The sequence below is a fragment of the Pipistrellus hanaki genome (genome assembly GCF_964339955.1).
Source record: "Pipistrellus hanaki genome assembly, chromosome: 18".
In the NCBI taxonomy this organism is placed as follows: domain Eukaryota; kingdom Metazoa; phylum Chordata; class Mammalia; order Chiroptera; family Vespertilionidae; genus Pipistrellus; species Pipistrellus hanaki.
Genome location: NC_140520.1, coordinates 25205453 through 25229650, shown reverse-complemented (window position 1 = coordinate 25229650; position 24198 = coordinate 25205453). Strand labels below are relative to the sequence as shown.

Sequence of the window (24198 nt, the reverse complement as noted above, 5' to 3'; positions counted from 1 at the left end):
CGGCGGTCTTTTAGAAGTCAGAGAGTGGAGAGGGATGTCCCGGGGTGAGACTCGGCAACAACTGTATTCAAAATATACTGTGTAGGTGGCCGGTGAGGGGGTGGGGGTGGGGGGGTAACTTTTAAGAGAGTCCCAATTTTTATCAGCTATGAAGTGAGGAACCTCCCATAACTGGTTAGGAAGAAGAAAGGAATGGTCATTAGCAAAAGTAGGAAAGGAAAGGATAATTTCTTTCGCTTTCAGTCTGATACGTGATGTTTGCCTATATCCTAAGAGAAGGCCACAAAAGAAATACAAAATCGGTAAATCTGCCTGCTGAGAAAATGGTCAGACCAGAATTTTATTACAGAAGAGAATTCACTTCTCCACGTGATTTTTCCTTCACCCCACAGAAGCTGACCACAGGACTCTTGTTAATGCCAAGGACACCCCCCACGAGCAACAGCAAAGAACTGCCAAGAAAGAGCGAGGGGGGATTCCCAGCCCCAGAGGAGAGCGAGTGTGTGCGCATGTGGCTGGGAGGTGGTATCTCTGGCTGCTGACGTTGCCGCTCCTTGGTCAATACTCCTCTAATTGACATTTGCCATCTTTGGCTGGCAGATCTGATACTACCCACTACCCACTACAGCGCCAATGGCAGTGACTGCCGTGCAAGAGCCTCCGTCGTGCAGAGAAAAGAGTCTGCAGGCCCCGGCGATGCGCTCCTAAAAAAAAACATGCTCATCAGCAGCCGCTGCGTCAGGACCACACGCGCCCCCTCGGGGACGTAGCTGCCGGGGCCGTGGGAAGGCAGTCCTCCTCTTGCATTTACATCCCTCACGTCCTTTGAGACAAAATTAAACACGTCGGGCGCCCCAACCCCAGACGTACTCTACCTTTTGAAGGCAGTCCAGGCAAAGGCAACGCGAGCGTGCGAGCCCCAGCACGCGGTACCCGAGGTCAGGTCACGTTCAAGTTCCCTCATCAGACTCTCCCCTTTATCATCCTTATTTCCAAATTAAATGTAAAATGCATGCACACACACGGGGCGGGTGGGTGACATCCATTAGCGTCCTCCAGGCCCTCCTCTAATTACCCGGCCCCTCGTTTCCGGGGAGATGGCATGACCCGCAGGCACACGCGGGGTTGCCCAACTGTGCCGGCGAGATGGGGCTGAGGATGACAGGCGCGTCTTCTCTTTCAAGCGGGCCCGTCCCCGGGCCCCACACTTCTGAACCTCCCCCGCGCCCGACACGGAGGGGCGCCCCGGCAAATTGAGACCAGCTCGGCTCCTCCAAACCCCTCGCAGAGGTCGGGAAGGCACTAATGGCAGCCGTGCGCCGGGCCGGCCAGGCAGTCCGGCACTCACAGTCAATTTGTGAGCGATTTGCTCCCCAGGCACAGGCACTAACTACCCCGCACAGTCCTCATCATTAGAGCGCTCTCGGGCCCGCCTTTGGCTTCTACGAGGAACAAGGGGAAGAGAGGGGACGGGAAAAGCCACCTGCAACCTCCCCCAAAGCGCATAGGCATTTAGCCAGGCCAGGCCATCCGTCCGGAGGGCAGGCGGGACGTTTACTTACTCGGTGCAGATCTTGTTTTGCTTGTAAAACTTGTGCCGTGTGGCAAACAGCCGGGAGATGTACTTGGCGTTTTCAATATCGTCCTTGGGAAAGACAGAGAAAAATAAGTAAATGTCCCTTTGATTATAGGAGCATTCCCTAAGCAGGGACACATCCCTTTCCTCCCTTCCTGTGTAGAAGGGAATGCTTCCGGTCAATCACAAAGTATTAATAACACCCCGAGTCACACACCAACGTGCTGCGATTGAGTGGCAGCCACAGGCACGAAGCCCGTCAAAGGACAGCAAGACAAGACTGTCTGCTAAAGCATCCTTTATGCCCACGGCCTTGGGGTCGCGGTGATGAACTGGCATGTCTTCACATCATACCAAACTAAGTGCTTAAAAAAAAAAATGAATGAACGGCCCTAGCTGGTTTGGCTCAATGGATAGAGCATCTGCCTATGGACTGAAAGGCCCCAGATTCGATTCCGGTCAAGGGCATATGCCTGGGTTGTGGGCTCAGTTCCCAATAGGGGGTGTGCAAGAGGCAGCCAGTCAATGATTCCTTCTCATCACTGATGTTTTTATCCCTCGCTCCCTCTCCCTTCCTCTCTGAAATCAATAAAAACATATTTTAAAAAATAAATAAAAATAAAAATGAATGAATGAAGGCAGAGAGCGGAATGAGCACCAAGCATCACTAAATGAGAAGCGGGGAGCTGCACGAACAGCCTTGGCTCTGGAGGAGGCCCTCAGCGGAAGGGCCATCGCTCGGAGGTTGCTTGATGAGGGCTGTCACCAGAGTGCTGAGGAACGTGGCCCGCCAGACAGACAATGCGATCTATCACACAGAAGGAAGGGGGAGAGTCAAGCTTCAGCTTGGAAAGCGGGCGTTTTGGATGTGAAATCACCACCATTATCCTGGAGTGAGCAATGACAGCGCTGGGCCAGGGCAGGAAGTCTCGGTTCAACAGAACATTTATTTATTCCCTCAAGGTACGGAGAGCAAAGGAAGCACACGGTGAGCTGAGAAGGCACGGGGCCACGCGGCCGGCCGGACCCCGCCTTCGTGCGTCGTGCTCACCGTGTGGAAGAGCACCGTCTCCTCCTTGTTGATGAGCTCCACCAGGATGGTCGACTTGTTGTGCGTGATGTTCCCCATGTCGTTCCACCTGGACAGAGCAAAGGCAACCGCGTTGGCCCCTGGGCAGCCCGTGCATTTACAATCCTCACGGGCGGGCCACTGGCTGGTTTTGTAAAGGATGACTGAGCTATATTTTCAAAAGCAAACTGTTCCTTCTCTCAAGGTGGAAAGGACAGAAAATGCAATACGAATCTATTGAAATAGCTAAAATAAAAATAAAAAAATAAAAAAATCCTATGCAAACAATATCTAGATACATTGTCTAGTGGGGGGCGGGGGGACATTTGTAAGCGACTTCTGCTGCCTTGTTATTTCCAGTTCCAAACTGACAAAGGATTCCCCCACGATCCTGGATTTAAATGATGGAGGAGCACATTATTGGAAAGGACAATGTTCCGGAATCTAGGCGAAGAATCCACGTGGATTCTGTGCTGCCATGTACACGTCATGCACTGTCATTACTGATACATCACCTAGAAAACATGCCTGGGAGGTGAGTATCCAATGTGCCAACATTTCTGTGAACTACACGCACACAATCCTTCTCTTCCTAATATAAAGCGTGATACACAGAACTAACCACCAGACATGGGAGGGCAAGCTACTGCTTCCCATTCTACTCGGAGCCCATTTCTAACCGGCTCTCACTACTGTCTACCCTTCCCCTGGTGCCCCAACCTAGAATTCCTGCCCACTGACTGCTCTCCATCGGGCTTTTCCTCGTCACCTTTCCCCCTCTGTCTGGAATGATCCGTGTAACTCAGCTCAGGAGTCGCCTTCTCTCGGCAGCCCTTCCTCACCCCAACCACCCACATGCTGGGAAAGAGCCTGGTGTCGCCCTCTACCAGTTACCACGTTGCATCATGACCGCTTACTTCCATGACTAGCTCCCTGACCAAACCAAACTTGACCATAAGCTCCATGCCCCAGGTAGATTCTGCTTTCCGCATCTCTGTATTCCAAGCACGGAGCCACGTACCTGGCACACAGCATGCGCTACATGTTTGCTGAAAACATTGAAAGTAATAATATTGCCGTCCATCTGTACAGAGTATGGTTCCTTGATCAACTCTCTACGGTGACAAGGCAGAGATTATTGCTTCTACTTCGGTGATGAGGCAATTTAGACGCATGTGAGTGCATGACTTCGCCACACTCACTCTGCTCACCAGGGATGGGTGACTTCTATACCTGGAGCTTCCAGAGGTTCCTCCAATCACCTTTCCGTGACACCAGTGCCAACTGTGTTTGTGTACAACTGCTGGGGCCATACCGGCTCCAAGTGCCCAGCACAGATGTCTGTCAACCTACCATCCCATCATCGGATCACATCTACCTGGACGCAAAGCTAGACGCTTCCCAGTGAAGGTCTCTAGAGAGAAGAGTATTTGGTTTCCTCTGGCTCCATTCCTTCAAGTCCACTGCCAAAACTCCAAATCTACTCCTCACTCCACCATATGGCTTCGCCTATGGCATGACTTGCGTGGCATTATGGCAGAAATCAGTTTCCCCCTTGTGAGGAGTGTTGTGATAAAAGCTAAAGGAAGAGGTTTGGAAGCATTTCCCAAGGAGACTGAACACATCCTGTGTGTGGCTCGGGACCAGCCAACTTTCAAATTGCTATTTTCTTCTATTTAACCTCGCTAGTTGTAAGGCAAGACTTGTCTACTTCTCCAGGCTCAAGGGGAAAAAAATAAATAAAAAGCACTGATTTAGCTATGGAGAACTCAGCACCACTATCTTGAAGTGAGCCCTCGGCAAGTATTGGAAAGTTTCCAGTTCAATAGAGCATTTATTCTCTCATGCTATGGAGGACTGTGTGGGACAAAACACCTGCATAGCTTTAGATATGCGTAAAATGTTATAGTCACAACTCTGCCCGTACAGTATTTCTATATTTTACTCAATTGATTTATAATTTCTTGTCAGTGTATGGGGTTGACTAAGCATATCCAGAAATCAAATTTACTCAGTAGCCCCCAAGATCTCTCTCCCTACTCACGCTTCAATGATGTCTCTAATCAAAGAGCAAGAGAAAATAAAGGACAAAAGTAATGGCAGCGTAAGATGTAGGGGGACAAAAAAAGCCTATTAGGGAGCCTTTGGTAGGAAAAATGTCTCAAAATGACCTGCAGCAACCGCTGACCCAGAGAGTAGGTGGCTGGCCCAGGCTTACCTCCAGGGCTTCAATAGAATATTTATTCTCTACGTGTTTCCCTCTTTGATTCTCTACCCTAATGCGCAGCTCTGCCTGCCAGGTGCACACACGGGAAAGCTGTCCTTCCAAAAAATAGCAGGCCACAGGCATTCCCTTGTACAAAAGCGAGCATGTGCTTGTGTTAGACTGTTGACACCACATGGGATCTATGAGCACGGGTTCAAAGCAAGCTCACTGGCATGTACCTGAGGGGACACTCGGACACATCCCTGTATTAGTTCTACGCATGTTACATGGAAAAGGAGACAAAGGGCCAAAATAGCAAAAAATTCCAACGTCCCTTAGTGTGTCACAGATTGGTTGCTTTTTTTCAAAATATACCTTCGCAACTAACCCTCCTTTGTGAACCTAGAAACAAGCCAGTGAGCACTCTGCTAGCACCTGTGGCCAAGACAAGGGGAAGAAGCCGGTCTGAATGGAATGACTGGTCGTGGAGATTCCAGCAAAGGGAATCAGCAAGAGGCAACGGGAGAGCCTGTCTCCAAACAGGCTCATAGAGTTTAGTTCCCATCCTCCCGGGTCAGTGGGGTTCATCGATGCACTTCCTGGGTCAGCTGTGAAGAAGGCCTTCCCATCCCCCAAGCAGGCCTCCAGGAAAAGGGAGCTAAATTCCCCATAACCAACTTAAATCCCACAGAAGGCTGATCTTAGCTGAGTGAGGAAGAGCCCAACTCTGATCCACACTGGGATTCAATCACTTGTATAACTTTTCCATGTCGTGGGTTTTTGCCTAGTTCCTCAATGAAACAAAGGACAAAGGGTGGAGGGGGGGGAGAGGGGGAGAAGGCGAACAGAACTACCTGTGTATCACTGCTTGTCTTCCGATTCTGTTTCTCACAAAAATCCCCATGAAGAAAATGCCCAGGTGCACACTGTTCCCATGATTGTCCTGCAGGAGGCCAAGGAAAGACAGTGGTGATGAGACACATGCTTAGCGGTCCCGCGGCTCCCAGCCCTGGGCCTCAGCAGCCCGTGGGGGCCACGCCCTGTTTCTCGCCCATAAATAAAAATGAGTCGCAGCAGCATCATGGCAATCAGGCAACTAGATCCTGAAGGGATGCGCCCCACTGCACATCCTAACGCACATGTGTCAAACACAAGGCCCGCGGGCCAAATCCAGCCCGCCAGGCCTTGCAATGTGGCCCGCACCACGCTGTCATCACTGCACTCCGCTGTCAGTTTATGACACTGTCAGTTTATGACTGTTCAGTAAACCATTCGGCCCGAGATTTAGGCTGGATTTTAGATTTCGGCCCCTTCTCTGATTGAGTTCAACACCCCTACCCTAACGTATGAGGTATCTGTTTTTCTCAATTTGTCACGACGCCTTCCCTGCTTAAAATAATTTTAGGGTTTTCTCAGGTTTGTTGGCAGTTCAGATGTTCTCTTTTGTGAACACCTATGAGTATCTATGTGTATCTTGGTTTCTGTTTTTTAAACTATAATCTTACATCCACATAGCTGGATTCTATATGCATACTACATACATGCGATTATATATGCACACAGTTGGAAGAACTGAATATACTGAATATTCTTTAGAGCTTGTTTAAAAGAAGCCAACAGCAGTCCTGGAGGGACCCACCATTTCCTCTCCCTTAAAGGCACCAACTCACAACAATGAAAGCCCTACTATGGACCCTACTGAGCTTGGCTTTTTACTTCAGAACCTCACGTTCATAGGTTCTAGGATGTTTTCTCGAACTATTACTTCCTGCTTCCTCTGTTTACTCCCTGTAGAATTCCTATTATCCAAATGTTGGACATCCTGCGCTGGCCCTCTCCTTTTATCTTCTGCAGCCCACGTCCCATTGCTTTGCTTTTTGGTGAGAGTTCCTTCATTTTATCTTCTCACCTATTACATTTTCCGTCTGATGTCACACTTTTAATTTCTGAGAGATATTTTATTTTCTGAATGTTCCTTTTTAAAAGCAATCTATTCCTATAAAGAGGTAATACGTGTGTGTGTGTGTGTGTGTGTGTGTGTGTGACAGGATGGTATTTGGGGCAGGGGGTTCTTTGCCCTTCAGAATCTCTGTCTTCTAGGCTTCGCTCTCACCGAGTTGGCCACTGGGGTTCCTATGAGGGCATCATGCAGGGTGGGATGCTTCACTATCTATTCACGGTCCAGCGTGGGATGCTCAACGCTGGCTGAGAGCTTTGTGAACAAGGAAGAGGCCCGTGGACTGTGACTTCACTGCGTACACTCTGCTTGGCCCCAAGTCCCCTCCCAGTGAGCTCTTCTCAACCCGCCCACCAACGAGAACACTGGATAGGAGTTTTCCAACAGGGATGGAGAAAGGTGAGAGACCCTGCTGGCGGCCAGAGCAGAAAGAGTCGGGAGAGAAAGAAATGGAAGGGGAAAGGGGGCCTTGTCATTATGAGACACGAAGAGGGAAGCAGGAGAACGTGTGGGAGAAGAAGGCAGATGAAGTGGAGGAGGGAGGAAGAAGGAAAATCCTGGGACACAGGAAGAGCAGACCACCGGGTGGGAAAATCTCAGAACCGACGCCTGAGGCACCCGCACTGGGCATACCCTACTGGGCAGAACCGCAGGGCTCGACCTCGAACTTCCCCAAGGCCCAAGGCTCCAGACTCTGACTCACTCCCGAGCACCCTCCCCAGGCCATGTGCTCTGACTGTGCAGGAGCCACTGAGGCAGCCGCCACACCTATGTCTGTGAGAGGTGGGCAGACCTGCTGGGAACGGAACTCACCCTCCTCCAGCCTGGAGAATCTGTAAGGAACCAGTCATGGAAAAGCCCTCGCTAAATGGAAATGTCCTCCCGGAGGACTCCACCACAAGGTTTTATGTTTTACTTGGTCAGTAGGACCTGGGCTAACCCAAAGGGGCTGCCTCCCCACAGTCCGGCCCTGCATGCTGTCCTGTCTGCTTTTCCACCGTCTCGGCGCTGACCACATCCCTCCCCCCCCCCCCCCCGGTCCTATTGGCCCGCCCATCACCCCTGCACCGGGCTGCCAGGAATCCTGGGGTGTGTAGGTGGTCCCCTTAGTCATGAACAGATACGTGGGGGGCTGAGGGGAGGAGAAGGTTAGGAAAGAGGAAAAAGAAGCCCAGCTCGTTGACGCCCACGGGCAGTGAGTCAGCAGTGCCTGTCTGCCGGCGCAGGGTAAGACCCAGGGTCCCTCTAAGAAACATACTAGAAAGTACATCAGGACCAAGCACAGTGGATTTCACATGCTATCCCTGCTGCCCCTCCCTTCCTCCCACAAGTCAGAAGCACGAAAAACAAAACAAGCAAATGACCACCACAGCCAAACCCCCGCCCTGCAGGGAGAGACTGGAAGTCAGCTTTCTAGGAGTGGAGAACGGGGAACTCTATTTCCGGGACCCCAGACATCATGACTCTGTACGGGCTGCTGAGATGTAAGTGGGAGGCAGATGGCGTCTGAGGCATTATGGCGAGGAAAATGGGTTCCAGCCTTATGAAGGCGGCCAGGAGAGAAGCACAAGAAAGTTAAACAAACCCAAAAAAGAGCCATTAGCCTCTCCACAAGCCCCGCACGGAGCACTTAGGACACAGCCAGCGGAGCCAGCCCGGAGCGGAATGTTTATGCCGAAATGGCAGGCGACGCCCAAACTGCTGAAATGTGCCAGTGGCTTTAGGTTTCTGGTTAAAAAAAAAAAACAACCTCCATCTTTTGCAAAGTTGGTCGGCAGAGAGAGGAAAATGCGTTTGGCTCATGGGCTCGGCTGGATAAACGCCCATGCACCATGCCCTGCCCCCTGCCCCCGACAACCACACCCACTCAGGAGGTGCATTTTAATTTTTTATTTTTTTGCAAAGGAGGTGACATACTGTAACAGTTTCCTGTGCATCGTTTCCAGAGAACACCAGGGGGGCTGGACGCCCACAATGGGGGCTCTCTCGGACAGGAGAGAGAAAGCATGGGTGCATCAAGGACACCAGAAACCAGGTGTGTCAGCTTTAAGAGGAGGAGAGCGCATACGGATGGGGAAGAGACTGAGGGGGCCGGTCTTTATTAAAGCCCATGCCACCTCTGCTCCCTGTCCCGGGGCGAGACTGAACCTGGGCCTTGCGCCCTTCGCTGTGCAGGATGGGCTAGTGTTTGGTACTCACTCATACCCTATAAATGAGACATTCTTCTCCTGAAGCCCATCCAATCAAAATCTCTCAGTTACAAAAATAAAAATAAAAATCTTTGCTTTAGTCAAGTAAGCCGGACTTGCCAAGTACTGCCACGTGGCAGAGAGAAAACCAGGCCGTCTGCCTGCTCCTATCAACACCCGATCCCAAATGTCTGTGGCCCTCTCGGAAGGCTGACTGACGCAAGGCCGGGCCAGCGGACGCTACCTTCACGGGGAAGATTTCCTGCCCGAATCCATCCAAGCGCTCCACTTCGTTGATGTACAGAAGCTCCGCTTCGGCGGGCAGGATCCCACTGGAGGCAAAAGGCACGGGAGGAGGACACGGTTAAGGGCGAACCCAGAAGGCGGAAGGTCCTGCCCTCCCCGGGGCCCATTCCAGAGCTGGGGCTCAGCTGCAGCGCTGGGCAGAGCAATCACCACCGGCCCCACCGTGAGGGCAGGTGCCCTCGGTAATGCATTAACAGATGCCCCAGGAGGCTGTGTGCACCAGGGAATCCTAAGAGGAAGGCGAAGCATTCAATGATGAGCCGCCACCTCTAGAAAGCCTAAGTCGGCGGTTCTCAACCTTCCTAAGGCCTCGACCCTTTCATACAGTTCCTCATGTTGTGGTGACCCCAACCATAAAATTATTTCATAACCGTCATTTTGCTACTGTTATGAATCGCCATGTAAAAATATCTGTGTTTTCCGATGGTCTCAGGCGACCCTGCTAGCAGTTCTCAATCTAGGGGTTGCGACCCACAGGTGTGAGAATCACTGCTGTAGAGCAGGGGTCCTCAAACTTTTTAAAGTGGGGGCCAGATCACGGTCCCTCAGAGAGCTGGAGGGCCGGACTATATGAACTACTAATTCCTACTGTAACACCTCGGCTGTGCTCAGTGCCCAAAAAACCTGGCGGGCCGGATCAGACTCCTCTGCGGGCCGCATGTGGCCCACGGGCCGTAGTTTAAAGACCCCCTGCTGTAGAGCCTAAGACCATCAGAAAACACAGATATTCACATTACGATTCATAACAGTAGCAAAATTAAAGTCATGAAGAAGCAACGAAAATAACTTTATGGTTGGGGGTCATCACAACATGAGGAACTGTATTAAGGGGTCGCGGCATTAGGAAGGTTGAGAACAACTAGCCTAAGTCATTAGTAGTACAGACATCCCTAAGAACAATGCTGCTTGCTTCAAAACAAGCTTTTCTCCCACCTGGGGAAAAAACTCACAATAGTTTATGAGGATGGCATTTTGGGAGCCAAGCGGCCAAGAGGAGACCCTAGGACCTGCCGGGGTCCTCGGAGGTGGGAGGGAAGGACATGCTTTCCCATTGCTCCCAATGTGCTCCCAAGAGCCCTGGCCCCGAGCGCTCAGGACTTCCTTACTGTACAAGTGGCCCCCTCTCCCCTTGGGATAGTGCCTCTCCCTCTGAGAACAGGCAAGCACCGGGCTTCCCAGGCCGGGCAACAGGCTCTTAGGAAGGCTCCAGAGAGGAAGCCTCCAGACCACCAGCTCCACATCTGTGCAGGCTTGCTGGTATGGAAGAAAACTGGGGGAGAGGGGGAGGTAGGAGCCCAGCGTGGCTCAGTGGCTCAGCATCAACCTGTGAACCAGGAATTCACGGGTTCTATTCCCGGTCAGAGCGCATGCCTGGCCCCAGCAGGAGCGTGCAGGAGGCAGCCGATCAATGATTCCCGCTCACCACTGATGTTTCTGTATCTCTCTCCCTCGCCCTTACTTTCTGAAATCAATAAAAATATATATTTTTTTTAAAGGGAGAAAGAGATAAGAAAACAAAGGGGAGGGAGGAGGGGGAAAGAGAGAAGGAGAAGGAGAGAGAAAGGGAGGGAGGACAAGCAGCCCAGTCTACACACGCCTCTGAGAGCAGCGCTGACTCAGGCTGGAAGGCATAAAACGGTGTGACTCCAGCCAGGGGTGGGGCAGGGACTCAGAGCTTCCTGCCGGGGTCAGGACAGCGGCTGGCACTGGGCCCGGGGGCAGCCCTCCTGCCTTACCTGCGGCCTTTGTGCTCCTGGGCCACCTTCTGTGTCAGCTCCTCCAGAACAGCCTCCTCCAGGGCCAAATCCTAGGAAAACAGACGGCAGCCACGGTCATTGACCACTCTGCTCCCAGCACCTCCAGCGTCCTCATCCGCCTCCCTTCCTCCGTCTCCCCTTCGCACCTTCCAACTCAAAGCTTAGTTTCCAGGACTGATTACTTTTCTAGCGTGGCTCTCCATTATAATTTAGACTATTTTAAGACACATTTAGGGTTGCCAGGTACACTCTGTAGGGTCTAGGAATAGCTCTTTTTTTCATGAACGTTCTTCTTCCCTCTCAAACTTATTTTTATTAAAAACTAGAGGCCCGGTGCATGACATTCATGCACTGGGGATGGGGGGGAGGGGTCCTCTCAGCCTGGCCTGTGACCTCTCTTAGTTTGGGACCTCTCAGTGGACATCCCTTGAGGGGCTTTTAGTGCTGCCCAGCGGTGGCGGCGGGAGCCTCTCCCACCTCCGAGGCAGCGCTAAGGAGCAGCAAGCCCAATGGGAGCGCATTGGCCACCAGGGGGCAGCTCCTGCATTGAGCATCTGCCCCCTGGTGGTCAGTGCACGTCACAGAGACCGGGCATTCCACTGTTCAGTCAATTTGCAGATTAGGATTTTATTATGCAGGATGCTTTCTAAGAATTTACATGTTTTTAACCATCAGGGATAAGGCAGATGAGTGAGTGTCCAGGCCATCATCCCGTCAAAAGCTGAGCTAGGAAGGGACTGTGCCTGGCCTTTCTGTCCACCACCACCAGCAAACCAAGTCAGAGCCACCTGCTCAGCCCGAGCTCCTCGATGGAGCCTTGCCTGGGGAGCCAAACAGGCCTGGGTGGCTAACATGCCGCAGGAGAACTCCGGAAGACACCAGCTGAGCAGCCAGCCAGCTGGTGTCCCCGACCTACTGAAACGCAGGCCCCAGGACGGGTGGTGAGCCAGCTCCCCTGGGGTCAGAGCCGGTTACTCACATCTCTTCCCGGCTCCCCCCAGCGCCGGAGGGAGCATTTACAGGGCTTGTTAAACATTTACCAGCGACGCCTTGTCTGCGATGGAGAGAGGAAGTCTGGAGGAGTAAGCCCCAGACAGGGAGACCAGGGCAATCGGGTCCTGAGACACCGACAGACAGTGATTCTCCAGCTTGTGGGGCCTGGGGAGGCTCAAGCTACGGGGCCAGCTGCCTCCACCCTTCCCAGCACCGAGGAGGGCAGACATGCACCCCTCTCCTCTGGGCTCCAGAGGGGTGTCAGAAGGGGTCCTGGGCTGTGTGTCCTGATGAGGCCCTCCGGGGCTCCTGCAAACACTGGGGGTGGGGATGGGGGTTTGTGGATGATGTTTAGGCAGGAAGCCTCCTGGATTCTAATATACCTCTTATAGAGAGATCACCTCCAAATTAATAACTCTGCATCGATGAAACACTAACCCCAAAAAGGTACCCCTCAAAACTCTCTCAAATTATGAAGGTGTGGCCACTCAGCGTTTTGGGAGCTGAAGAATGGCAGCACGGCCACCTCCTGGAAATTCTTTTAGTTCTGCAGACGCTCGTGAGGAACCTCAGAGAGGATGAAGGGGATGCCTAGCGGTTCTTATTTTTCATGCTTTTGCTGGTGCATGTACTGTTTCCTGTTTCGCCGTCCGTTGAACGGACTCCAGGCTACGGGTGGGAAAACAAGGCTCCCCGTTTTCAGTTTGAGGCTGTGGAGTCACAAAGACACCACATGGCTCAGGCCCGGCTCTGGGCGTGCCTCTGGGCCTTGAGTGGCAGTAGCAACCCCATCCCAGTTTTGAAACGCCGAGAGAAAAGGCAATGAGGCAACGGCATAAAATAAAGAACGGTTAAGTGAAGATCAAAAGGGGCTCCATTGAGCCTCCGCTTCCTCCTCTGAAAGGGGGACCCATCCACAGGTACCCTCTGCTATTGTGCTCCCTCCAGGGCCTCCGCCCGGCCCCGGGCCTCCCCGAGGGGTGGGCCCGCACCGGTGACAAACGGCGGCATGCAAGCCCGCGCACAGCCGCACACCTGTGGAGCGCCCTTGTGTACTTAACTTTGTTCTTTTCTCCGCCGCAGAAATGCCGTTTGACAAATTCGGGTTGCTCTCCCAGATCAAACGCGGCCATTCATCCCATCGGCCCTCCCCCGCCAGAGGAATGCGTGCTTCCCTTTGAAAGCTCTGGTGGAACCAAGCGGGACGTTTACAGCCTGCCGGGGCTCCCCGTGGCCTGCTCAATTAGGTCAGCACCTGGGCCTGGCATTCAGGCCTCTTCCCTGGGACCCGGCCTGACCCCCTCCCCCCAGGCCTCCTCTCCCAAGGGCTCAGGGCTCAGGCAAACCCCCTTTCACATCTCCGCTCGTGCTCCGGCCGACCCTTCCTGGGAGAACCGGCCTGGCCCATCACATCCCATCACAGCACATCCTGGGAATGTCACCCCGGCCTTAGGGACCCCTCTCAGCCGTCACTCCCCTGGTTTCCACATTCCCTGGGCTGGACGTCAGCTTCTCCTCCGACAGCTTCTCCTCCTCCGGGCCACCTCTTCAGCCCTGTGTCTCTCGTGGTGCCCTCACCTCATCTACCTACGTCTTCCTTCCAGTGATTTAAACCCATCTCATGCCCTGACGATGGGCAGTAACTGTAGCCTAACTTCTCCCAAAACCTTTGTCACCAGACACCTGACTCTCTCCCAGAGGCCACCACCGGTGAGAAGCCGAGTTCTACCCGTTTTACTTCTAAAACCTCTCTCTCTTGCTTTCCTTTCTTGGTTTTATCTTCCCAGCTCACACCTACTTCCTATCTCTTGCCAGGAACACGCCAGGTTCTCATCCAACCTGCTCCCACGAACCGTCTCACTGGCTACACCAGCAGCTCTCAAATGCGGGCTCTGCAGGCCCTGGATGGAGCCCACGCGGGGATCTCATTCCTCAGACGCGTGGATCTCACCTGCCACCTCCAGGTCCCCTCCTGCACCCCTGAGTGACAGTCTGACTGGCCAGCGGACTCTTGTCCACCTGCCGCTGCTCCTTGTCTCTGCCTAGGTCATTCCTTGCTCCCCTCCTCTCTGCAATCCTGCCCGTGCCTTAAGATGCAGCCCTGTCTCCCCACACAAAGCCCTGATGTACTTTAATACACTTGGCCTTGGCTTTGGGTTTGGCAAACTCCAGATTGACTCAACCACTCCGTGGTCTGCCTGAGCACAGGCCCTGTTTCCTGTATAACTTCATCGCCCAGGGGGGCGGGGAGAGAGGGCAGATAAGTGCCTTGAGGAGGTGAGAAGAGGCATCTTTCCTTGTTCATCATTTTATAAACCTTGTCCATGCTTCATACATTCATGGACTCTCCTCCCCGGGAAATGTGTGTGTGTGTGTGTGTGTGTGTGTGTGTGTGTGTGTATCAATAGCACGAGATTCCCAAAGGAACGAATTAAACACCCAGAGAAGGTAGAAAATTAATTGCGAAAAAGGGTATTACACTTACCATAGGAAATAGCACATATTCTCTGAGGAAATCTTGAGAATCAAACTGGTTATAGTCTCCAAAATCAGCTGAAAAGAAGAGAAGGGGGAATCATTTCACTTTTCATAAGACATTAAGGTGGAATAAAACAGGGTACACGTATCACCACATTTTTTTCTTCCCCCATCATCCTATTTCTGCACTATTACAGAAAAACACAAAAACAGTGCCGAGATGTGCTTGATTGATACTGTTGCTACGTTTACCTAGCAATACTGAGAATGCCAGCGTGTGAGCACTGCTATGCGACTTTCTAGAAAGAATGGGAGAATCTGAAAGTGATTCTTAAGCTATTTTTAAAACTTACACCCAAACCTATATTTATCTCCTAGTTAAATATGCATCAACACGGCCCGTCAGAATGCGTGCCAAGGGGACTTTCTCGCTCAGGGTTCGTTCAGGCAACCGAAGAGCCAAGCCCATCTCCAGCTCCTCGTCCATCTGCAGCTGGAAATTCCCGCTGTAAAGCACCCTTGGCAAGCACCCGTGCACAATCTGACACCTCCTACTGAACGTCTTCGAGGGCTCAAGATGCCAAAAATCCTGTTTTGTTCTGTTTTCATCTCACGATGCTCTGTCTGAGCCCATGCAAAAGGAACACAGTGAGCCTGTATCACAAATCTATAAACCCCTTGCTTATTAAAAAAAAAAAAAAAAAAAAAAATGAAAGCAGCATGAGATTTCCTTTCATGTAAAAGATTTAGCATCAGGCCGAAGCTGGTTTGGCTCAGTGGTAGAGCGTCGGTCTGTGGACTGAAAGGTCCCAGGTTCGATTCTGGTCAAGGGCATGTACCTTGGTTGCGGGCACATCCCTGGTAGGGGGTGTGCAAGAGGCAGCTGGTCGATGTTTCTCTCTCATCGACGTTTCTAGCTCTCTAGCTCTCTCCCTTTCTCTCTGTTAAAAATCAATAAAATATATTTAAAAAAAAAAAAAAAGATTTAGCATCAGGTAGAAGTGGAGCAAGGTCACTGTAAGGTAACAAGAGACAGAGATCGCCAGGATCCACACGGAAGGCCAGCAAGAGGCACTGCCCGGAAGGGGTGGGTGGGTGGGCAGAGCTCAACCAAAGAACTTGCAAGCATATGTGCATAAGCCATGGGCACAGACAATGGTGTGGTGAAGGCCTGGGGCGAGGGGGCAGGGGTAGCTAGAAGGGGTCCATGAGGGGAAAAGAGGGGGCTATGTAATACTTCCAACAATAAAGATTTTTTAAATAAAAAATAAGATCCTATTATTCTAAGGTTAAAATAAAATGCATCTATAAATCTCTTGCTTCTAATTCCACTTACTCTCCAAAGAATGAAAGCAGCATGAAATGTAAATTCATGTAAAAGATTTAACATCAGGTAGAAGTAGTCAGGTTACTTCAAGGTAACAAGAGAAAGAGAACACCAGGATCCACACGGAAGGCCAGCGAGAGGCACTGCCCGGAAGGGGTGGGTGGGTGGGCAGATCTCAACCAAAGAACTTGCAAGCATATGTGCATAAGCCATGGGCAGACAATGGTGTGGAGAAGGCCTGGGTGGGGCAGGCTAGAAGGCGTCAAAGGAGGAAAGGAGGACACAGAGGAGAAGCACTGCCCAGACACGTAACTGATTACAACTAGGGGAGGACTCCAGGCAGAGCAAGACCTCGTGCTCTGCCTGTGTGTATGTTTGGCCATCAGCTATCATATCTCATGCTGACATATATATCTCTACCGAGGTGTCTTTCTAACTGCCCAGCAAGGCTCTCAGGGAAGTGACCTACAAACATCACAGCCAGAGCAGCTTTCATCAGAACGAAGAGGAGCCAAAGAGAAGGTCCACCGACTTCCTTCAGCCCAAGAGCTATCACCAGGGTCTTCACAAACCCAGGCAGCCCGCACTGAGCACAGTGACTGAAGAGTGAGCGGAGGGGCCCTAGCTGGTTTGGCTCCATGGACAGAGCATTGGCCCATGAAGTGAAGGGTCCTGGGTTCAGTTCCTTGCAGGCTTGATCCCTAGGCCTGGTGGGGGCCTGTGTGGGAGGCAACCAATCAATGTGTCTCTCTCACATCAAAGTTTCTCTCTCTTTCGTCTCTCCCCATCCCTTCCACTCTCTCTCTCTTAAAAAAAAAAAAAACAACAACAACAACAAAAAACAGTGGAAAAATATGCTCAGGTGAGGATTAACAACAACATAACAGAGCAAGAGGGGAGAAAATGAACAGAAAGGAAAGCTTTTTAAAAGGAATGTGAAGACAAGGCACATACAGGGCCTGCTCTCTCTTCTCCCTGTCTTTTTCCATGATTTCATGATTCTCTGTTATAACCACAGATTGTTCTGGTTCACTGTTCTGGCCACTGTTCCTTCCTTTCCCGGTCTCTGAGTGGACAGATGGAACACAGGATGTTCTCTGTCCTTCCATCCACAGGGTAACCACTGTGCAGCCAACAGGCACCACTAACCTGCTACCACCCGAAGGACAGGGCTCAAGGGAAGGCTGCCTCTGCGGACACTTCGGACCCAAACGATTCACCTGCAGCTCAGCGTTTGGGATGGGAAGGCCAGTTCACAGCTTCTAGAATGACAGCCCGCACAGCAAGGATGGGCAGGCTGACACTGGAATGGTCACTGAATTTAAACCAAGTGACTGAAAGGAAAACACGTTTCTCTCAAAAAATGTATTTTTACCTTGTTAATCCTCACCTGAGGGTATTTTTAATCCTCACCTGAGGATATTTTTCCATTGATTTTTTTAGAGAGAGTGGAAGACAGAGGGAGAGACAGAAATATTGATTGATGTAAGAGAAATACATCAACTGGTTGCCTCCTGCACATACCCCAACCAGGGCCCAGGCCAGGAAGAGTCTGCAACCGAGGTGGCATGCCTTTGGCCGGAATCGAACCTGGGACCTTTCAGTCTGCAGGCCGATGCTCTATCCACTGAGCCAAATCGGCTAGGGCTTTATCTTGTTTTTAATATGACTCAAGATAAGCTATTACTCAACAATGAGTAGAAATACATGTAAAAAAATTATGTAACATCTGTTATATAAGTATATGTAAACATACATGTAACGACTCAGAGATGGTAAAAAATAGCTCTCTGATAAATCTAAAGGGGAAGGTCGAGAGATAAATGAAGTCTGATCCACGCTTGCAGTGTCACGTCACAACTAAGCATTTCCAATCTCTCTCTTTAACTGCAGAGGAAGATGGTATGCCATGCTGTTTAAAGGTCTCACACTGGAAACAGATGTACATAGCCATCGCCCTGAACCACAACACTGGGCAGTGGCATGGTTCTGAGAAAAGGTCCCACAAACCCTGAAATGCAGCTTTAATTAACGGGAGGAGAGCTGCTATTCTTTCATTAAAACAAACAAACAAACAAACAAAAAACACCTGAGATTATACAAGCAGAAGCCATTTGCAAACAGCCCTGAGAGAGCCAGCACCATCCCGCCACAAAAAATCGCTTCCTCTGCATCTTGAACGGACGCTATCTCGGAATGAAAAGGGAGCATCCCTAAGGGATCTGGAAGCCAGTGTCCCTTTTCCCTCCCAGAGGCCAACGACATCATCATCAGACAGAGGGCGGGATGTCCCATGGTGGGGGGGTCAGCCCCGTCCCTTACCTTGCACGGCTAGGCCGGCCAGCCGAATCACCTGCTCCAGCGTGCACCGCAGCCGCCCCTCCAGCACGTCCTTTTTGACTTGCAGGTAATACTGATACCTGGTGCGTGGGAACAGAGGAACAAACAGCCTTAAAATAACACACACACACACACACACACACACTTGGGATATATTCCCGTTAACGTGGGTGTCTCTAGATATAAAACCCTGTGTCCACAGCAGGATACGCAGGTGATGCTCACAGAGGTCAGCGCTCTGAAAGATGGGAAGTGACCCGGCCTGTGTATCTTTGTTTGATGTGGCGGGTGCCGCACCCCGTTCATTCAGAGGCGGGGAGCCTTCTCATCATCAAACCGTCCCCTCCTGGGCCCTCAGGGCCAGCGCCCCAGCGCCCCGTCACAGAGACCAGGAGTGGAATCTGCGCCCCCACACCCGGGCGCCCGCGACAACACAGCTGCCGGGGCGCGCTCAGCAGCGTGCTTCCTGCAAAGGTTCTGGGAACGCACGGTTTGTTTGAACTCGGAAGTTTGGGAAGGGTGGATCACAAGCGGGCCGAATATTTGGAATTCTGCGAGGGCACGGGGTAAAAGGCCTGGGAGCCAGGCTCGCCCGGCATGTGTGTGTCTCATAAAAATCGAATCGAATGCAACACGGAGCCTTCCCACCCCAAGGACATCCCCAAACCAGCCAGCTGCAGGAGGACAGGATGTGTCCGTGCGCAACCTCAGAGCTCAGGCCAGACCACTGTTCTCAGCAGCGAACACTGTGCATGGTTTCCTCACCAGTAAAACTGCACTCTCAGAATTACCCCGACACTTAGAAAACGCCTCACCACAAACCTTTTTTCTCCCAGGACCCCACTTCCTTTGGCCGTACTCTTAGGACACGGTCACACCCACAACAGTCAGTCCCCTCTAGCATTACTTCCTGACAAACGCTAACATTTTAAAAAAATATTTCTTTTTTTTATTGATTTCAGAGAGGAAGTGAGAGGGAAGAGAGAGACAGAAACATCAATGATGAGAGAGAATGATGGATTGACTGCATGCCCCCCACTGGGGACTGAGCCTGCAACCTGGGTATGTGCCCTTGACTGGAATCGAACCTGAGACCCCTTCAGTCTGCAGGCCTATGCTCTATCCACTGAGCCAAACCAGCTAGGGCATGCTAACAACCTTTTTGCTCCTGGTAACCATCCTCTCTCTTTTTGCTAATGTTGGCGTGTCGGTCCAGGTAAGTCTGGAGTGACCCAAAGCCCGATGCCTCTGGAGAGCAGCAGTCAGCATCAAGAGCTCATTGCCCCGCTGGACAGGGGTATCCTTACACAGTGCCTGAATGCCTATTGGAGGGAATACCAGGCTGCCTGCCCACTGCAGTGTGATCTCTATTGCTTCGTTCCTCCTGGGTCTACAGGACAGGATAAAGATAACCATGCCAGTCTCTGGTGGGGAAAAACGCTCAAATCAGCCACCTTTAAAAATCCTTTTTAGTCAAAATTAATGCATAGCCCTGGCCAGTGGGGCTCGGTTGTTGGGTGTGGTCCTGTGCACTGAGTTGCCGGTTCCATTCCTAGTCAGGGCATATGCCTGAGTTGCAGCTAGATCCCCAGTAGAGGTGGCTAATATCATGCCTCATATCGATATTTCTCTCTCTCCTTTACTCCCCTTCTAAAAATTAATTTTAAAAATCTTTTTTAAAAAGACTTAATAGGAAACAACCTATTTTTCCTATTTCCATCCTATCTTTCAGCTAAAATATTCATAATTCGCTGAAACCAGTCTGGCTCAGTGGATAGAACGTCGGCCTGCGGACTGAAAAGTCCCAGGTTCAATTCCTGTCAAGGGCATGTACCTTGGTTTCGGGCACATCCCCAGAAGGGGTGTGCAGGAGGCAGCTGATCGATGTTTCTCTCTCATTGATGTTTCTACCTCTCTATCCCTTTCCTTTCCTCTCTGTAAAAAATCAATAAAATATATTTTAAATAAAAATAAAAATAAATATCATAATCCTTTCACGGGATCCACCCTCAGAAGGACACTTTTACTTCCAGTCCACATCTAAATCCATTCATGAATATCCCAGACTTACTGAGCACTTCCTGTGTGTCCACGGTGGACTAGAAGCCAGGGCACCTCCTGGAGAGGTCCAAGACAGGACCGCTCATCACCTCCTGACCAAGGCCCTCGCCTTTCTCCCTCTAGAGCACTATGAAGGGTGCCATTTTTAAGAACCAACAAGTACAACACTTTCAAAGGTCCTATCCCGGCATTACTGCCATCGCTATAGCCTTTTTACGCTTCACCTCGGGGAAGAAAATGATCGGCTGATGCCGCTGGGAATAGACCATCAACTAATGAATCCATAGGATCCAGCAAACAATACATCTAGTGTTCTCACCCTGCTGATCCCAAATTCCTTCTTCAACTATCGCTTCTGTGATGCTCAAGCAAGTTCCATAACACAACCATCCCATCCCAGCAGCAGTGAACACCGCCTTCCCACCAGCAGGGAACACCAGGACCGCTCCTGGTCCTGCAGGTTGGAGGGAGCTCCAGAGTCTAGCACCCTTTCCTGGAAGCTGCCTCGACCAACAGTCGCCAGTCTTTCGGACCTCACAGACCACCGTTTGGGGACCCCCGGCCTAGACTACAGACTAAAGAGTGAAGCCGAGCAGCATTCACAACAGTGCGATGACCTCACGAACTTGGGAATATCCCTACATGCAATTGCAGAAGTGAGGACGGAATTCGGACCACCATGGAAGCCACTGGCCACATTTCCGCTCAAAAGGCACTCTGATAAAGTATATTAATTCCATCCTAGATGAAGATGAAAGTAGAGACTAGGAGCTGAGGTTCTATTTCTAGCGTGCTTGGCTTTTGCTCGTTTTTTTGATCAGCAATTCCATTCTCACAGCAGTAAAATGTTCAGAGCGGATCCTATTTTGGAAACATGCAATTTCACGGAAGTACACTCCACCCTGTCACAGCTCTGGGTGGAGGGGAAAAGAGAAAAACCGGATCCCCATGCCAGGAAAGTCAGGGTTTGCCAACTTTCCAGAGGGACCCTCTTTACAACTCAAGTTCGCAAGGAAAACTTGTTCATGTTCGGAGGCCTGGAAGTCACCTGACTGCTGAGGTCCAATGTGGGGCTGAAGGCTAGGACTCTGCCCTCCTTCTAAGAATCGGGGAAAACCGTGATGCCTGCTGAATAAAGGCAGCCTTTCCACTTTCACAGTTTCTTGTTTGTTGGTTTTTTCTGACTCTGAAGAGGAGATTGGTTTCTGGGGGAAAGGCAGGCTTCTGTGGGTGAGACAGAAAAGTTTTCCTGACATCGATCGGTGCTGACATGACAGCTGGAGTCTCATCGACCCGGACCGTTTCTAGACCAGTGTTTTTCAACCTTTTTTGGGCAAAGGCACACTTGTTTCATGAAAAAAATCACGAGGCACACCACCATTAGAAAATGTTAAAAAATTTAACTCTGTGCCTATATTGACTATATATAAAGTAATTCTCTTGAATAGGAATCAAATAAACACAAAGAAAGTATTTTATAATTACTTTATTATGAAATATTAAGTAAACAAAATAGTGAAAAATTATAAAATTCTTGTCTTGTCTGCACCTACGGCACACCAGGCAACATCAGGTTGAAAAACGCTGTTCTAGACAATCAAGAACTTAAGTGTCTTTTTCCGTGTTCCTCCCTCCCCCTGCGATTTTGAAAAGGCCATTTTTAAACTTCAGGCGAAATCACCAGAGCATTCCGTCCAGGGGACGGTGGTATGGAAAGACTTCCAGACCCCGCTCCCCAGCACCGCCCTCCATGGTTGCCGGTGTCCTGCTGGGATCCAAGGTCTCTCCTTTCAATCCGCACGTGAGGGATTTAGCTAAGCACTTACACCACCACAGCGTACCTGCAGGTCTGTCAATACTCCTCGGGCTGAGAAGCTGCATGTGGTGCTCTGGAAGGCATGGGCTGTGAGAGCACAGAACCCCAATAACAGGGAACGCACCCCTCCCACGAGCGCAATATCCCTTCCAAGTCCAGTCCAGTGGAAGTGCCTCAAACAGGGAACAGGCAGGAAAAGAGGAAAGCCTTCCGATCTGATTCTGGTCCTGCTTCCTCCCAAGGACCCAACACCCTGAGCACCAACCACAGGACAGCAGGGACGGGAGGGTGGGCAGTGATGAGTTCTGTTCCGTGGGCCTTCCCTCTGAGAGGGTCACCCCTGCCTACCTCGTTCACTCTGACGAGCTTTGGGGTCCAGGAAACTGGGGTGGGAGTGACACGTGCCACTCCCGCGCCCAGCCTTCTGCGGGGTTTCCATCTCCATGTCCCCCTGACCGCCCGGAGACCTGCCGCGTCCAGATGGGGACTTCAGCTCGGCGAGCTCGAGCCCCGAGGAAAGGAGGCCATGGGCACAGCACGCACAGAGCGAGGCGAGGAACAAGCCTTTGTCTCTGGAAACAACGGAGGTCTGGGCGGCGTCTATGGCCGCAGCCTGAGCCGGCCTCGCTCGCTTACTAAGGGGAGGATTTCAAAAAGCCCAGCCCTTTTGCTTTTAGAGAAGGGAACGGTGCTGGGGGAGAATGACTTGCCCAGGGTAACACAGCCTCAAAGGCCGGGCCAGACAGGCCAGAGCACGGAGCTCTTTCTCGGCAGGGCAGCCGCCCAGGCGATGAGAAGTGGCATCTGAATCCCAATCTTCGCAGGCAAGTCATCGGTGTCACTGAAGTCCAAAAGTAAACATGGAAACATCGCCACCACCACTGCCCGGCCGGTGTGGGCTCAGTGGTTGAGCATCCATCCACCCAGGGAACCAAGAGGTCGCCAGTTCAATTCCCCAGTGTTTCTATCTCTCTGTCTTCTCTATCTATAAAAATCAACTTTAAAAAAAAAAAATATATATATATATATATATATATATATATATATATATATATGTATGTATATGTGTGTGTGTGTGTGTGTGTGTGTGTGTTTGTGTATATGAAAACATCACTACCTGGTGATTTTTATGATCCACTGCTTCTAAGGAAGGACTGTAATAACCAAAGTGCCCTCCCTCCCCCATCAGATCATCTGAGCCACAGTCTTTGAGGCAAACACTAGCACGAGAAGTCGTTCTATAAAAACCCTGTACAGGACATGTTTCATAGGCTGGCCCCTGGATTTTTCGGATCTGTTTCTTCTCAAGGCAATGGCCCTGGATCACTTCACTCTGCCCTCTCAGAGGCAGGGGAAGGGAAAAGACTGGGCTTTGTATTCTAACTATGTGTTGGGAACTTGTAAGACACACAGAGGACAAAGCAAAATCTAGAGATCGGGGTCTCTGATTGGAGGCTCCCATTAGAAGCAGGGGATGCCAGCCAGCGTGGTTCAGTGGTTGAACATCCACCTGTGAACCAGGAGGTGGTGCGCTTGCTGGTCAGGGCACATGCCCGGGTTGTGGGCTCAATCCCCAATGAGGGGTGTGCAAAAGGCAGCCCAATCAATGATTCTCATCATTGATGTTTCTCTCTCTCTCCCCCTCTCCCTTCCTCTCTGAAATCAATAAAAATATATTTTAGAAATAAAAGGTAAAAAAGGGGTAAGACTATTTTTATTGATTGATTGATTTTAGAGAGAGAGAAAAAGAAAGGGGGAGTGAGAGAGAGAGAAAGAATAAGAGAGCACAAACAGAGACAGAAATATAAATTTGGTGTTCCACTCATTCATACATTCAGTGGTTAGTTCTTATACGTAACCTGACCAGGGATCGAACCTGAAACCTTGGCATATCAGCATGCTGCGCTAATCTACTGAGGTACCCGGCCAGGGCACTAAAGGGTCAGACTTTACTAGTAAATGCCTCTCCTCACTAGAAAACTTCCTATAGTCAGCAGTATCAGAAGGCTGTTGCTAGATTCCCCAAGGCCAGTGCAGTATGTACCCAAACACTCTCATTGCTTTCTGGTGGATATTATATTGGAGGGGAGGGGTATGGGGACAAGGGGGGAATGTACATGCTT

At 50.9% G+C, this 24198-nt stretch overlaps 1 protein-coding gene across 2 annotated transcripts in view; it reads right to left on the bottom strand.

The window, feature by feature from the left end:
• PTPN14 (protein tyrosine phosphatase non-receptor type 14) overlaps positions 1-24198 on the bottom strand; it is a 142903-nt gene that overhangs the window by 30118 nt on the left and 88587 nt on the right. For both annotated transcript variants that reach the window (XM_084865526.1, XM_084865527.1), the window contains 7 exons: positions 18181-18278; positions 14539-14606; positions 11040-11110; positions 9242-9329; positions 5706-5794; positions 2628-2715; positions 1563-1645 (listed from right to left, as the gene is read on the bottom strand). In XM_084865526.1, coding sequence (XP_084721652.1) covers positions 1563-1645; positions 2628-2715; positions 5706-5794; positions 9242-9329; positions 11040-11110; positions 14539-14606; positions 18181-18278 — 585 coding nt within the window. The remainder of the gene's footprint in view (positions 1-1562; positions 1646-2627; positions 2716-5705; positions 5795-9241; positions 9330-11039; positions 11111-14538; positions 14607-18180; positions 18279-24198) is intronic.